Here is a 13,640-nt window from a genome sequence, read left to right as displayed (position 1 = left end):
ATTGTTTCCTTGTTGATTTTCTGCTTAGATGATCTGTCCATTGCTGTTAGTGGGGTGTTGAATTCCCCTATTATAAAGACATTATCATCAATGCGTTTCTTTATGTGTTTGATTAATTGGTTTATATATTTGGGTGTGCCATGTTGGGAGCATAAATGTTTATAATTGTTAGATCTTGGTGGATAGACCCCTTAATTATGATATAGGGCCTTTCTTCATCTCTTGTTACATTCTTTAAAATATTTTTTAACGTTTATTTTAGAGAGAGAGAGAGAGAATGCGAGTCAGGGAGGGCTACAGAGAGAGGGAGACAAAGAATCTGAAGCAGATCCAGGCCCTGAGCTGTCAGCACAGAGTCCAATGTGGGGCTTAAACCCACAAGCTGTGAGATCATGACCTGAGCTGAAGTCAGACGCTTAACCGACTGAACTACCTAGGCACCCCTACATTCTTTATTTTAAAATCTACATTGTCTGATATAAGTATGGCTAGTCTGGCTTTCTTTTGGCAACCACTAGCATTGATAGATGGTTCTCCATCCCCTTACTTTCAACGTGAAGGTGTCTTTAGATCTAAAATAGGTCTTTTGTAAACAACATATAGATGGATCTTATTTTCTTATCCATTCTGATACCCTGTGTCTTTTTGATTGGAGTGTTTAGCCAAGTAACATTTAGAGTGAGTACTGAAAGATAGGAATTTATTGCCATTGTGTTACCTGTAGAGTTGAAGTTTCTGGTGATGTTCTCTGGTCCTTTCTAGTCTCTGTTGCTTTTGGTCTTTTTTTGGTTTTGTTTTTGTATTTTTTTTTTCATATTTTCTCTCCTCAGAGAGTCCCCCTTAAAATTTCTTGCAGGTTTAGTGGTGACAAACTCCTTTAGTTTTTGTTTGTCTGGGAAACTTTATCTCCTTTTATTTTGAAAGGCAGCCTTGCTGGATAAGGAATCTTGGCTGCATTTTTTTTTGGTTCAGCACTTTGAATATATCCTGCCACTTCTTTCTGGCCTGCCAAGTTTCTGTGGATAGGTCTGCTGTGAACCTGATTTGTCACATATCCCTTATAGGTTAAGGACTTTTTTTTTCCCCTTGCTGGTGTCATAATTCTTCCCTTGTGTGTGCATTTGACTATGATATTCCTTGTTGATGGTTGTTTTTTGTTGAATCTAATAGGAGTTCTCTGTACTTATTGGATTTTGATGTCTGTTTCTTTCCCCAGTTTAGGAAAGTTTTCTGCTATGATTTGTTCATATAAACCTTCTACCCCTTTTTTCTCTCTCCATCTTTTGGGACTCCTTTGATTTAGATGTTATTCTTTTTTTAATGGATCACTGAGTTCTCTAAGTCTTTTATCAGACTCTTTTTCCCTGCTTCATTATTCTCTATAATTTTGTCTTCTATATCATGATTTGCTGCTCTTATTCCTTCATCCTTGCCCCTGTGGCATTCATTTGAAATTGCATGTCAGTTACAACATTTCTAATTTTTTCCTGACTAGATTTTACTTCTTTTATCTCTGTAGAAGGGGATTCTATGCTTTTTTCAACCCCAGCTAGTATTCTTATTATCATGATTCTAAATTCTGGTTCAGATATCTTGCTTATATCTGTGTTGATTAAGTCTCTGACTGTCCTTTCTTCTGGTCTTTCTTTTGAGGTGAATTGGTAAAATAAAAAAATAAAAGTTTAAAAATTAAAACCAACACAAAAAATCAAATAAAGGGAGCTAAATCCTAGGTGTGCTTTGGTTTGGTTGTTGAAAGAAGCTGATAAATAAAAAAGGGAAAGAAAAGAAAAAAAGTAACAAAACATTAAAAAAAATTTTTAAATGTATACAACAAAATAGAATAAAATGAAATGAAGAAATAAAATAGAACAAAAAATCTACCAAAAATAGTCAGAAATTGTTAAAAAATGGAAAATAAAAATAAACTTTATTCTGTATCCAAAAATAAGGAAAAAGAAGAAGAAAAGGGAGGGGGAAAAAAACAAAAAAGGGAGAAAAAAAATCTGAATGAACTTCTATCCAGTTTCCCCTAGAAGTCTAACTCTGAAGCACTTTGTAAGTCCTTACACTAAGCAAACAGATAGACTTGTGGTGGAGTCTTAGGGCCTGAGCTTGGTTGGCGCAGTTGGTTGGAGCTTAGTGTAAGGGTTCTGTTCTCCACTCGTTGGCGCTGCTAAGCTTACTGGGGTGGATTTGTGTGGCAGGCATGCATCTATGCAAATGTGTAGGAGAGGTGAAAATGGCATCACTCAGCTTCCCAGTCCTTGGCTCTGGAACTCTGTGCTCTCACTGACCAGCATTCAAGCACCCCTCCTTTGTCTCTGGCTTCCATCCACTCCCTGCTTCTACAGTGTCTGCATTTAAACCATCAGCCTGCCAGGTGGCAGCTCTGTCCTGAATTATATCTCATGTGGGGCTGTGTTTTCCAAATCCCTCACTTCTGAGAAACCTGTGGCTTGGACCCCGCTCTGACCCTATGAGGGAGGGTCTCACTGGACAATGGCCAGGTTGTAGCTTGTCCCTTGGGAACATTCATGCAGCCGTCCTGTTGTAGAAGTTCAGAGATTGTGGCCAGGTGCCTGCTTCCTCCAGAAAAAGTTTGTGCGATTGCGCAGCAGCAGAGGTTCAGGAATTATGACAAAACACAACACACAGCCAGCGCCAGGTTTCATCACACCCTGGCATCTTTGTTCCAATACCAATGAATGTGGCTGTTCTCCAGGGTCTGCTGGGACCTTTCCCTTTGGGGAACCTGTGCAGCCTCTACCAAATGACCTCCTAGCAGAGGAACTGCTGCTCTCCCTATAGCTCCTGGACTCCTCAGACCTCATGTTCCTGTGAATTCTCCCTTCTCTGTCCTAATTCTTAATAATTTAAATATTTTTGTAAGGGGTTCTTCCAAGATCTTGGCCTCTTAATTTCTTGAATTTCTTTCTTACAGAGATCTTTTTTCCTCCAACCTGTATCAGCCATGTCTCCCATGCTCCTATCATTTAATTATTATAAGTCCCAAATCTCAATTTGAGGCTTCAGTTTTCTGCTTGCCATTACTCATTTTTCTAGCTCATTTCTTTTGGTATCCTAACTCCAGCAGTCCTTCAACACTACTTAGGCCTCTAATCCATTGTTTCTACCATCTTTTCAAGACGATTACCTCTTTCATGTTTCTTCATCCTTCCTTAAAGTAGAGTGCCCATGGTTGTTCGTTATAATCACTTTCTTGCATATAATCCCAACTCTTACTTTAAGGATCCTGCATGACAAAAATCCTTATTTTTGATAAATCCATCTCCATCCATTCTCTGTCTTCCAGCTAAAAGTGGCTGCAGACAAACAAAATCATGGTATTGGTTTATCTTTAAATTCAAGACCATGGTCTTTAGAGAGTCCCTTAATGTTGCTAGGCAGTCACAGTATATTTACCTGGTTTGTCTGCACTCCTAAATGGTTGTCTTGTACTGTCCTCTCCTCAGACTTTTAAAGCCCCTCTCCCTTATTCTCACTCTCAACTGATGATTTTCCTTCCTGTTTTGTTTCACTGACAATTAAAGGCAATACAAGAAAATTCCTACAAATTCCCAGCTTGGTGTCTGTATACTTACCTGTGTTTTACACAAGTACTCTCCTTTTCTTCTAGACGGCTTGTTAAATCTCCTATTGAAGACCAAACCTACATATTTGCTTTGGATTACATTCTTTATCCCCTCTGGCCTGTTCAAGGACTTCACTCTAATTCTTCCCTGTGTTTCCTGCGTCATCGGTATTTTTCTCTAGTAGACCATTACCTCTAGTAGAGTATAACCACAAACATAATGTTATGTCTTCTATTTTTCTCTTGATCTTGCTTCTCCTTCTAATAGTCACTGCATTCCTCTAGTCCCCCTTATAACAAAACTTTCCCCAAAGAGTTGTTTATATTTCTTATCTCTAATTTACTTATCCCCATTTCTCCTCAGCCCAGTCTAAGCAAAGAATAGATAGTGCTTCTGTCCAAGTCACCAGTGAAGTGACCGCGTGACTAGTTTCAGTGGTGATCTTATCCAGTGTAATGACTTTTAAGTGCATCTGTATGTACAGTTTTATATCTTTAATTTACATTTCCACTCCAGACCTGTTCCCTGAATTCCATATTGATATATCCACCTGCTTGTCTTCTCCTCTTAAATACTTGTTACACATTTCAAACTTACCTGCCCAAAGTGGAAGTCCTCATTTCAGTCTTTTGTATTTGAATTGATAGAAACTTCATCCTTCCATTTACTGAATCTAAAATCTTTAGGATCATTACTGACTCCTTTCTGTCAGAGGCTATATCCAATATGTCAGGAAATCCCTTTGGCCCTATCTTCAGAATATATATACAGAATCCAGCTATTTTGCATCACTTCTACTATCAACCTGGCATAAGCCATTATCAACCTTATCTTAGTGTATTCCATTAGTCTCCTCTGTGCTTCTTTCCTCCTCTAGCAATTCTTCCCAACTGTTTTTGACACAGCTAACAAAATGATTTCTTTATTTTTTAAACCATTCATTTTAATGTGAATCTAATTCTGTCAGTCCAGTAGTTTCCCCATTTCATTCAGAGTAAAAGTCAAAGCCCTTACATAGTCTAAATACCTCCACATATTTCCTATCCTTACCACCACTGTTCTTTCTCTGACCTATCTCTACCAGTGCTCATTTGACTTCAGTTACATTGGACTCCTTGTTGTTGATTAAGCACTTTGTGCTGGCTGTTTTCATTACCTGAAATATTCTTTTGCTGCATATTCTCATGGTTTATTTCCTCACCCCTTTAAGTCTTTGCTCAAAAGGCATATTCTCCAAGTGAGAACCACCCTGATCACCCAGTGTAAAATTACATAACTCCTCATCCCCATATTCTTCACCCTCCCTTCCCAGATATATGTTTAGTCCAAAGAATTATCAATTTTTAACATTCAGCTATATAGGTTACTAACTTTATTTGTTTCTACTAAACTGTAAAATTCTATATGATCAGGGGATTTAGACTATTCTGTTCATCACTATACCCTCAGTGTTCAGAATTGTCCTGTCACAGAGTAAGTAGTTCAATAAATATCTGTTGAATAAATATGTATGCCCTGGGTTACAACGTAAAGTTATAAAATGTGTTTCTTAATATGTTTTGCTGTCAAAAAAAGTTCTAAGTATGTTAGTAAGTTTTTACTGTCAAATTAGGAGTGCAAAAGGGTATGTAGGATTTTTATGACAAAAATTTTACTGAAATTTTGTATGGTTTTCAAGATGGAGTTCAGATGTGTCACAAGAGTAGTTTATTCATCCTAGATGGAATATTTTAACAAAAAAATTCTCTGGAGTACAAGTTAAGTTACCCAGTGTTATGATGAGCGAAATAAGTCAGACAGACAAGGACAAATACCATATGTTTGCACGTATAGGAGGATTAGGAGGAACTTAACAGAGGACCTTGGGGGAGAAGAAGGGTGGAAATAGTGGGGGAGAGGGAGAGAGGCAAACCATGAGAGACTCTTGAATGCTGAGAACAAACTGAGGACTGATGGGTGTGGGAGGGGGTGGGGAGAGGTGAGATGGGCCCATGGAGGAGGGCACTTGTGGGGATGAGCACTGGGTGTTATATGGAAACCAACTTGACAATAAACTATTTGTAAAAAAAGAAAAAAAAGAGTTAAGTTACCCAGTAACACTTACTAGAGCCCTTATCCAAGTCAGTTTACTTCTCAGGCTGAAGCTCCTTATCTATAAAGTCCTTGGGTTTGAGGTACTTGCCTATGATCTTTTCTAGGTTTTATGATCTCTGAAAACCTATAGTATGCTTATTTTTGCTATAATGATACTGGAGGAAGTATATATTAGTTTCAGGGATTACTTCTTTAATGAAGAAATTAATGACTCTGAATTGTGTTCTTATCTATTTGTATCTCATCATGAGCCAAAGAATTTGTATTTTATCTTTAATGTTTATACTTAAATGCTCACTTATGATATATATGGGAGAAACAAATTGATTATTTGGATTCATTGGTTTTGCATTATCCTCTTTAGGAAATTATCAAAAGATGAAAAGGTAAACTATAATATTAAAAAATTTTCAAGAACTTTAGGGAACAAGTGAATAATGTACAACCAACAGTCATTTTTTTTTGTTTTTTAATTTTTCTTTTTCAGACGGTCTTAAAATCGCTACATTTGCCAAAAAACAACAGTCTTTATGTCCTTACACCAGACTTGCCACCACCTTCATCATCTAGTCATGCTGGGTAAGGTATTTACTTTTCCTGGGAATCTGAAATGAATAGCTGATTGTTACATTGCTTTAGGCTGTATATAATATCAAAATGAAATCAAATCATAATCTTGTTGAAGCTTTAACTTACCAACAAATATTAACTATATAAAATTTCAAAGTATTTCATTTGTATAGTTTGTTTGATTTTAGTGGTGGAATTTTTTTTCCAAAGAAAATGTTTTGTTTTGTTTTGTTTTTAAATGTTTTATTTATTTCTAGGAGAGAGAGAGAGAGAGAGACACAGCATGAGCAGGGGAGGGTCAGAGAGAGAGGGAGACACAGACTCTGAAACAGGCTCCAGGCTCTGAGCTGGCAGTCAGCACAGAGCCTGACGCGGGGCTCGAACCCACGAACCGCGAGATCATGACCTAAGCGAAAGTCGGACGCTTAACTGACTAAGCCACCCAGGCGCCCCCAAAGAAAATGCTTAACAAAACTCCATTATGGAAAAAATAGTCAAAAATGGTACTGCTCTGGAGTGGCTGGGTGGCTTACTTGGTGAAACGTCTGACTCACTTCGGCTGAGGTCATGATATCAGGGTCCTGAGATTGATCCCCATGTCAGGCTCTGTGCTGAGCACTGAACCTCATTAAGATTTCTCCTTCTTCCCCTCCCCAACTCACTCCTTCTCCCTCTAAAATTAAAAAAAAACAAAACAATGCAGCTCTGTTTGAAGGGGAAGGACTAATATTGGAAGGAAGAGACTGAGTAAATGGAACTCTAGCTTCTCCCATGGCTAAAGAAGGCATACTTTTGAGGGAACTTCATTAGGTACTGCAGAATATGGCTTGAAAAGCTGTACATTTTGTTAAGATTTTCTCTCTATTTGGAATGAAGAATCTATTCTTTTTTTATTCATGGTGAAACTCAGGACATTTATAGAATGATTAAATTATTTTAATATTAAAATATATATTACATTGTTGTTGCTAGATAAAGCAAACTTATCTAAAGTAAATGATTATGCTAGTAATAGAGTAATAATTTTTGTGAATACAGTATCAATCCAGAACTACATTTGTTTTTAGATTTTCACAGTTTTTATATGCATTTCTTTTTTAATACAACTTTGTGATTTTGTGTGGTAGAGACCTGTGTGCCTAAACTATGAATATTGTCAACCTTTTTCCCTCATAGCTATGAAATACTATTATTATTATGTATTATGTAAGAAAAATTAGTCTTTTTGTCTACTACACAACTTACTGAACACTTCTGGCTATGAAATGTGTAGGGTTCTTTCCCCCCACACCAGGCAATTCTTCAGTACCAGTTCTACAATTTTAATTTAATTCTGATATTATCTACCTAAAGACAGCATGAGATCCCATGGGTTTGGGGCTCATTCCTCTAAAACTGTCCCCACGTCAGACACCAGTTCAATATTTGGAAATATTCCTTCCTTTTCTATTTTTTGGAATAGTTTGAGAAAAGGTAATAAGTCTTCTTTAAATGTTTGGTGGACTTCACCTATGAAGCCACCGGGTCCTGGACTTTTGTTTGTTGGGAGGATTTTTTTGATTACTGTTTCAATTTCTTTGCTGGAAATTGGTCTGTTCAAATTTTCTACTTCTTCAGTTTCAGTTTGTGTAGGTTTTGTTTCTAGAAACATATCTCTTTCTTCTGGTTGGTCCAATTTGTCGGCATATAGTCTTTCATAATATTCTCTTATAATTGTTTGTGTTCCTGTGGTATTTGTTGTTACTTCTCCTTTTTCATTTGTGATTTTATTTGGGTCCTTTCTTTTTTTTTCTTGATGAATCTGGCTGTAGGTTTATCAGTTTCATTGAATTTTTTTCGAAGAACCAGTCATGGTTTCATTGATGTGTTCTATTGTTTTTTAAGTTTTTTATCATTTATTTCTTCTCTAATCTTTATTATTTCCTTTCTTTGGTTGGTTTTAGGTTTTGTTTGCTCTTTTTGTAGCTTCTTTAGGTGTAAGGTTAAGTTGTTTATTTGACATTTTTCTTGAGGTAAGCCTGTATTGCTATAAACTTCCCTGTTAGAACCATTTTTGCTGCATCCCAAATGTTTTGAACCATTGTATTTTCATTTTCATTTGTTTCTATGTACTTTTTAATTTCTTCTTTTATTTCTTTGTTGACCCATTCATTGTTTAGTAACATATTATGTAAACTCTATGTATTTCTGTGCTTTCCAGACTTTTTTCTTGTGGTTGGTTTCTAGTTTCATAGTGTTCTGGTCAGAAAACATGGATGATATGACTTTGATCTTTTTAAATTTGAGACCTGCTTTGTGGATCTTTTCAAGAGAATGTTCCATGGATGCTTGAGAAGAATATATATTCTGCTGTTTCAGGATAAAATGTTCTGAATTTATCTGTTAAATCTCTCTGGTCAAATGTGTCATTCAAAGCCATTCTTTCTTTGTTGATACTCTGTTTAGATTATCTGTCCGTTGATGTAGGTGGAGTGAAAGTCCCTTCCTAGTATTATATTTTCCTCGTTTAGTCCTTTATGTTTGTTAGTAACTATTTTAGGTATTTGGGTCTCTCCGTTATGGGTAAATAAAATTTATAATTGTTATATCTTCTTGGATTGTCTCCTTTATTATTACATAGTCTCTTCCTTTGTCTCTTGTTATAGTCTTTGTTTTAAAGTTTATTTCATTTGATAAAAATATTACTAATATGGCTTTATTTTGACAGCCATATGCATGATAAATATTTCTTCATTACCTCACTTTCAATGTGCTGGTGTCTTTAGGTTGGAGTATTTTGTCTGTCTGTGTATTGTCATTTTATTACGTGTTTTGTGTTTGTTTCTGAAGATTTTCTCTTGATTTTTTCCTGTCTTTCTTTCATGCTTCACTGGTTTTCTTTAGTGATATATCTGTATTTCTTTCTCTTTATTCTTTGCATATGTATTAGTAGTTTTTGATTTGTGGTTATCATTAGGTTTGTATATAACATCTTCTGCATATAGCAGTCTATATTAAGTTGATGGCCTTTTGAGTTTGAACCAATTCTTTATTCTTCTCCGAGGTTTGAGAAATATGGTGTCATATATTACATCCTTTTATATTGTGACTTCCTTGACTGGTTGTTAAAGATATTTTGTTTTTACTGTTTTTGTGTTTCCTACCTTTATAATATCACTTTTGCCTCTCCACTCAAAGAGTCTTTTTTAATATTTCTTGCAAGGCTGGTTTAGTGGTCATGAACTTCTTTAGTTTTTGTTTATCTAGGAGACTCTTTATCTTTCATTTTATTTTGAATGATAGTCTTCCTGGATAGAGTCTCCTTGGCTGGACATTTTTCCCATTCAGCACTTTGAACTTATATACCATTCCTTTCTGGTTTACAAAGTATCAGCTGATGTATTTCCTGGCAGCCTTTTTAGTTTTCCCATATGAGTTACTGTCTTCTTTATCTTGCTGCTTTAAATTTTTTTTCTTTATTTATATTTGGCATTTTAATTATAATATGTGTTGTTGTAAATCTGCTTTTGTTGATTTTAATGATGGTTCTTTGTGCCTATCCTGGCTCTGAATATCTGTTTCTTTCCTCAGATTTGGGAAGTTTTCAGCTATTATTTCTTCAAATAAGTTCTCTTACCCCCTACCCTTCTTTACTTCTGGGACTCCTAAAATATGAATGTTACTATGTTTGATGGAGTCACTGAATTCCTTACATCTTTTTCATTTCGAATAATTCTTTTTTCTCTCCTTTGTTCAGCTTGATTACTTCCCATTACTCTTGTCTTCTAGGTCATTAATTCATTCCTCTGCTTCTAGCCTGCTGTTCATTCCATGAAGTATGTTTTTTACTTCATTTATTGAGCTCTTTATCTCTGCTGTTATTCCTTATCTCTGTGTAAGGGTCTCATTCATGCCTTCTACTCTTTTCTCAAGTCCAGTGAGTATTCTCATGATCATTACTTTAAATTCTCTATCAGGCATGTTACTTATATCTGTTCCATCTAGATCTCTGGTTATGGCCTTATCCTATTCTTTCATTTTGGATAAATTTTTCCATCTTCTCATTTTGTCTTAATTTCTATGCCTGTTTCTGTGGTAGGAATGTCAGCTATGTATCCTGTTCTTGAGTATAATAGCATTCTCCATTAGAGATCCTATAGTGCCCTGCTGTGTATTGGACCCTGTTCCCCAGTGTCTGGTGCTTCCAGGAATGTCTACAGTATGTTTTATGTGTCCTCTCTTGTTTCATTCTGGCTGCTTTATCTCTAGATCAGTTGTCTGTAGAGGCTTTCTTTGCCTGTTGTAGGCAGTGTTTGACCCTTTTTCTGAATGTCGCACCTTTTAACTAGGTGTGCTCTGATGTGTATATGAAATGAGACCTATTGCCACCACAGTGGAACTGAAGCTCCATAAAACTCCTGTGTTTGGAGATACGGTGTGAGCACAGGTTTGGGCTGATCTTCTGGAGCAAGAGGCTGCCACACTGAACTCTGATACAGGCATGACTGGGAAAGATGGTTCTTTTGGAGAATGGGGGTAGAGTTTGGTGTAAGCAAGTTAGTGAGTGTCTGTGCTGTGCTGATCCCTACAGGTGGTCCATGGCCCTGCTCATGCTGAGGGGAAGTGAGTGAAATGGTGCTGGTCCGTTCCTTTGTTCCTGTAGTGGTCTCTGTGAGTGCTGTGTCTATGGTATGCACTCTGAAATGAGCAACTAGCTTGCCCACTGTGTGCCCTAGGTGGTCTTCAGATCACTGTTTCCATTCTATGTGTCCCTGGGTTATTTGCCTGCCTTCTCTCCAAGAGCAGCGCAATGCCCTTTGGCCTCTATTCTGCCAAGCTGACTGACTTAAAACTTCAGGCTTCGGTTGCCTGGTTGCCCAGTCAGTAAAGCATGTAACTCAGTCTTAGCTCAGGTCTTGATCTCATGGTTGTGCTCATTGCAGGAACTCAGGAAATTTGGCGCTTTTTGCTTTCCTAGCCAATTGCTATGGGAATTTGTTTTCCCCATGTGCTCCTCTTTTCTCCGAGACCAGGGATCATTCCCACCCCGGCAGCCACAAATCTGGTTTTCTCCCTAACCATGTCTCCACACGTCCTACCTTCTTTGATTGGCCTCTTCTGTGCCTTTCATCGTGGAGTTTGTTCTGCCAGTCTTCAGGTGGATTTCTAGGGCATGTAGGATGATTTAATAATTATCTAGTTGTATTCCTGGGACAAGGCAAGCCTCAGGTTCTCCTCCTCTGATGCCATCTTCCAACTTGGCTTTATGGGTTTTTCCCAAGTTATAATGATGCTGTTTCTTTTGTTGGAACAGTAAGACAGAAGAATTCAAATCCAAACAGAAGATATAGAAGCACAAAGTATCTGGGGGGGAAAGGACATGTAGAGGCTTCTCATAATGAAAAATCATATCAGTGCACATTTCATTAAGTCTAACCAAAATGCAAAGTATTTTTTTTAGTGTGTTAATCTGATATATCTTTCAGTAAAACAACAGATTATTTGCTCTTTTTTTGATGATGTATATCTGAATTTTGATTTCATGGGAGACTATTAAAAATGTTCACTCAAACTTAAAAGCTAATGGTTATAATTATTTTTCACTTGTGATTTTCAGTTTTTGGTTTTGCCAAATAAAAATAAGTTTTCAGGGACACCTGGGTGGCTCAGTTGGTTGAGTGTCCAATTTCAACTTGGGTGAAGATCTCACTGTTGATGAATTCAAGCCCCACACTGGGCTCACTGCTGTCAACATGGATTCTGCTTTGTATCTTTTGCCTCCCTCTCTCTCTGCTTCTCCCCTGCTTGTGCTTTTTCTCTCTCTCAAAAAATAAATAAAACACTAAAAATATAAGTTTTCCACATTGTAACTATATAGTAGAATCTAAAAACAAATATCCTATTGAGTTATGTAACATGTCATGTTCTTTAATCTGGTAGATAAAATCTGTTATTTATTACCCAATTCATAATGTAAACAGGATAAAATAAGGGGTAATTCTGATTCTTAATGTTATTTGAGAGTTGGCAAGTGAATAGAAGAGCTATGGAATTGGTTGTTGTTAATAGGAGGAAAAAATATATATATATAATGCCCCCATTTCTTTCTTCATTTCAAATTTAGGAATTTTGGAAAAAAAAATAGTTTATTTTGTCTATAGGTGGTTCATTTGTTGTTTAATTGGTGTTATTTTATTTTCTCTGAGATGAGTCAATGTATATTGGAAGATGGAGAAGAGTTAGATAATAACCTGCTTGTTAATTGCACTGGAGAACTATGATGAGGTCCTGCTGCTAGATTTTACCATTGAAGTTCCAGTGAAATGGCAAACATTAGGTTCCTTCTTTATAAAGTATCAGTCTTCTATAATCGAACTAGGCAACAATGATATTATAGTGTCACTCTTAGACAAAGTTTATTGTAACCAAGTCAGGAAAGTATTATGATTATAATCTTATCTCTTCAGACAAAGGACACTAAGGTATAATTAGAAAAATCCTAGATTTCTCTCCCAGTTTAGCTGTGGCCCTAGATTTTTCATTCATAAAATGGGAAGCATTGTTTTTAGTTGTCAGCATGGTTGTAAAAATTCAATTAGGAGTGGTACATTATATGTAAATGCATAAATTACAAAGCACAAATAATTAAAATGATTTATTTATGCTGATAAATACCATTAGTAATCCTTTTGATTACACTGTTACTTGATTCTTAAAATAACCCTGGTAGGATGCAGTGTGATTTTGATGCATCTATTTTATAAATGAAGAAATTGAGGTATTTAGAAGAGTTTTGGATTGTTCAAGGTCAGTAGTAAATACTTATGACTCAAGTCTCTGACTCTCCATCTAAAAAAGCTTTCGGATTCTTGACAGAAATGTACAAGACTTTAAAGGTGCCTTCTCTTGGGGCTCCTGGATGCCTCAGTCAGTTAAGCATCCAATTCTGGGGTTTGGCTCAGGTCATGATCTCATAGTCATGAGACTGAGCCCTGCATCAGGCTCGCTGAATTTGGGGCCTGCTTTTTCCTCTCCCCTACTCCCTCCACCACTCATGCTTGCGCTGTCTCTCTCACAAAATAAATAAATAAACATTAAAAAAATAAAGATGCCTTTTATTTTGGAGGCTGTTGTTTAGATTGAGATTTTTTTTCTTGTAATTTGTTATATACTCTTTGAAGGGCATTACATTATTTTACTCATTGTAATTCTTCTCAGGAATATTCATGAAATTTCAATGTGTGATTCACTTTTTTTCCCCAGTGTATCCTTAATCATTTATTAAAATGTAGATACAAAATAAGGTGCTCTTAAATTATGTACTTACAGACCACTTTATTCTCAAGGGTTGATGAGAACTGTAGCTATAAATTTTTTTTAATGTTTATTTATTTTTGAGAG

The 13,640-nt window shown here is 36.4% G+C and overlaps 1 protein-coding gene across 4 annotated transcripts in view; it reads left to right on the top strand.

The window, feature by feature from the left end:
• The window catches only part of FAF1 (Fas associated factor 1), a 449,320-nt gene that overhangs the window by 181,303 nt on the left and 254,377 nt on the right, over positions 1-13,640 (top strand). For all 4 annotated transcript variants that reach the window (XM_077779702.1, XM_077779703.1, XM_077779704.1 and 1 more), the window contains one exon: positions 6,178-6,269. In XM_077779702.1, the coding sequence (XP_077635828.1) occupies positions 6,178-6,269 (92 nt within the window). The remainder of the gene's footprint in view (positions 1-6,177; positions 6,270-13,640) is intronic.

This window comes from Crocuta crocuta, unplaced genomic scaffold (assembly GCF_008692635.1).
Source record: "Crocuta crocuta isolate KB4526 unplaced genomic scaffold, BGI_CrCroc_1.0 scaffold168, whole genome shotgun sequence".
In the NCBI taxonomy this organism is placed as follows: Eukaryota; Metazoa; Chordata; class Mammalia; order Carnivora; family Hyaenidae; genus Crocuta; species Crocuta crocuta.
This window is presented reverse-complemented; position numbering and strand designations above follow the sequence as displayed.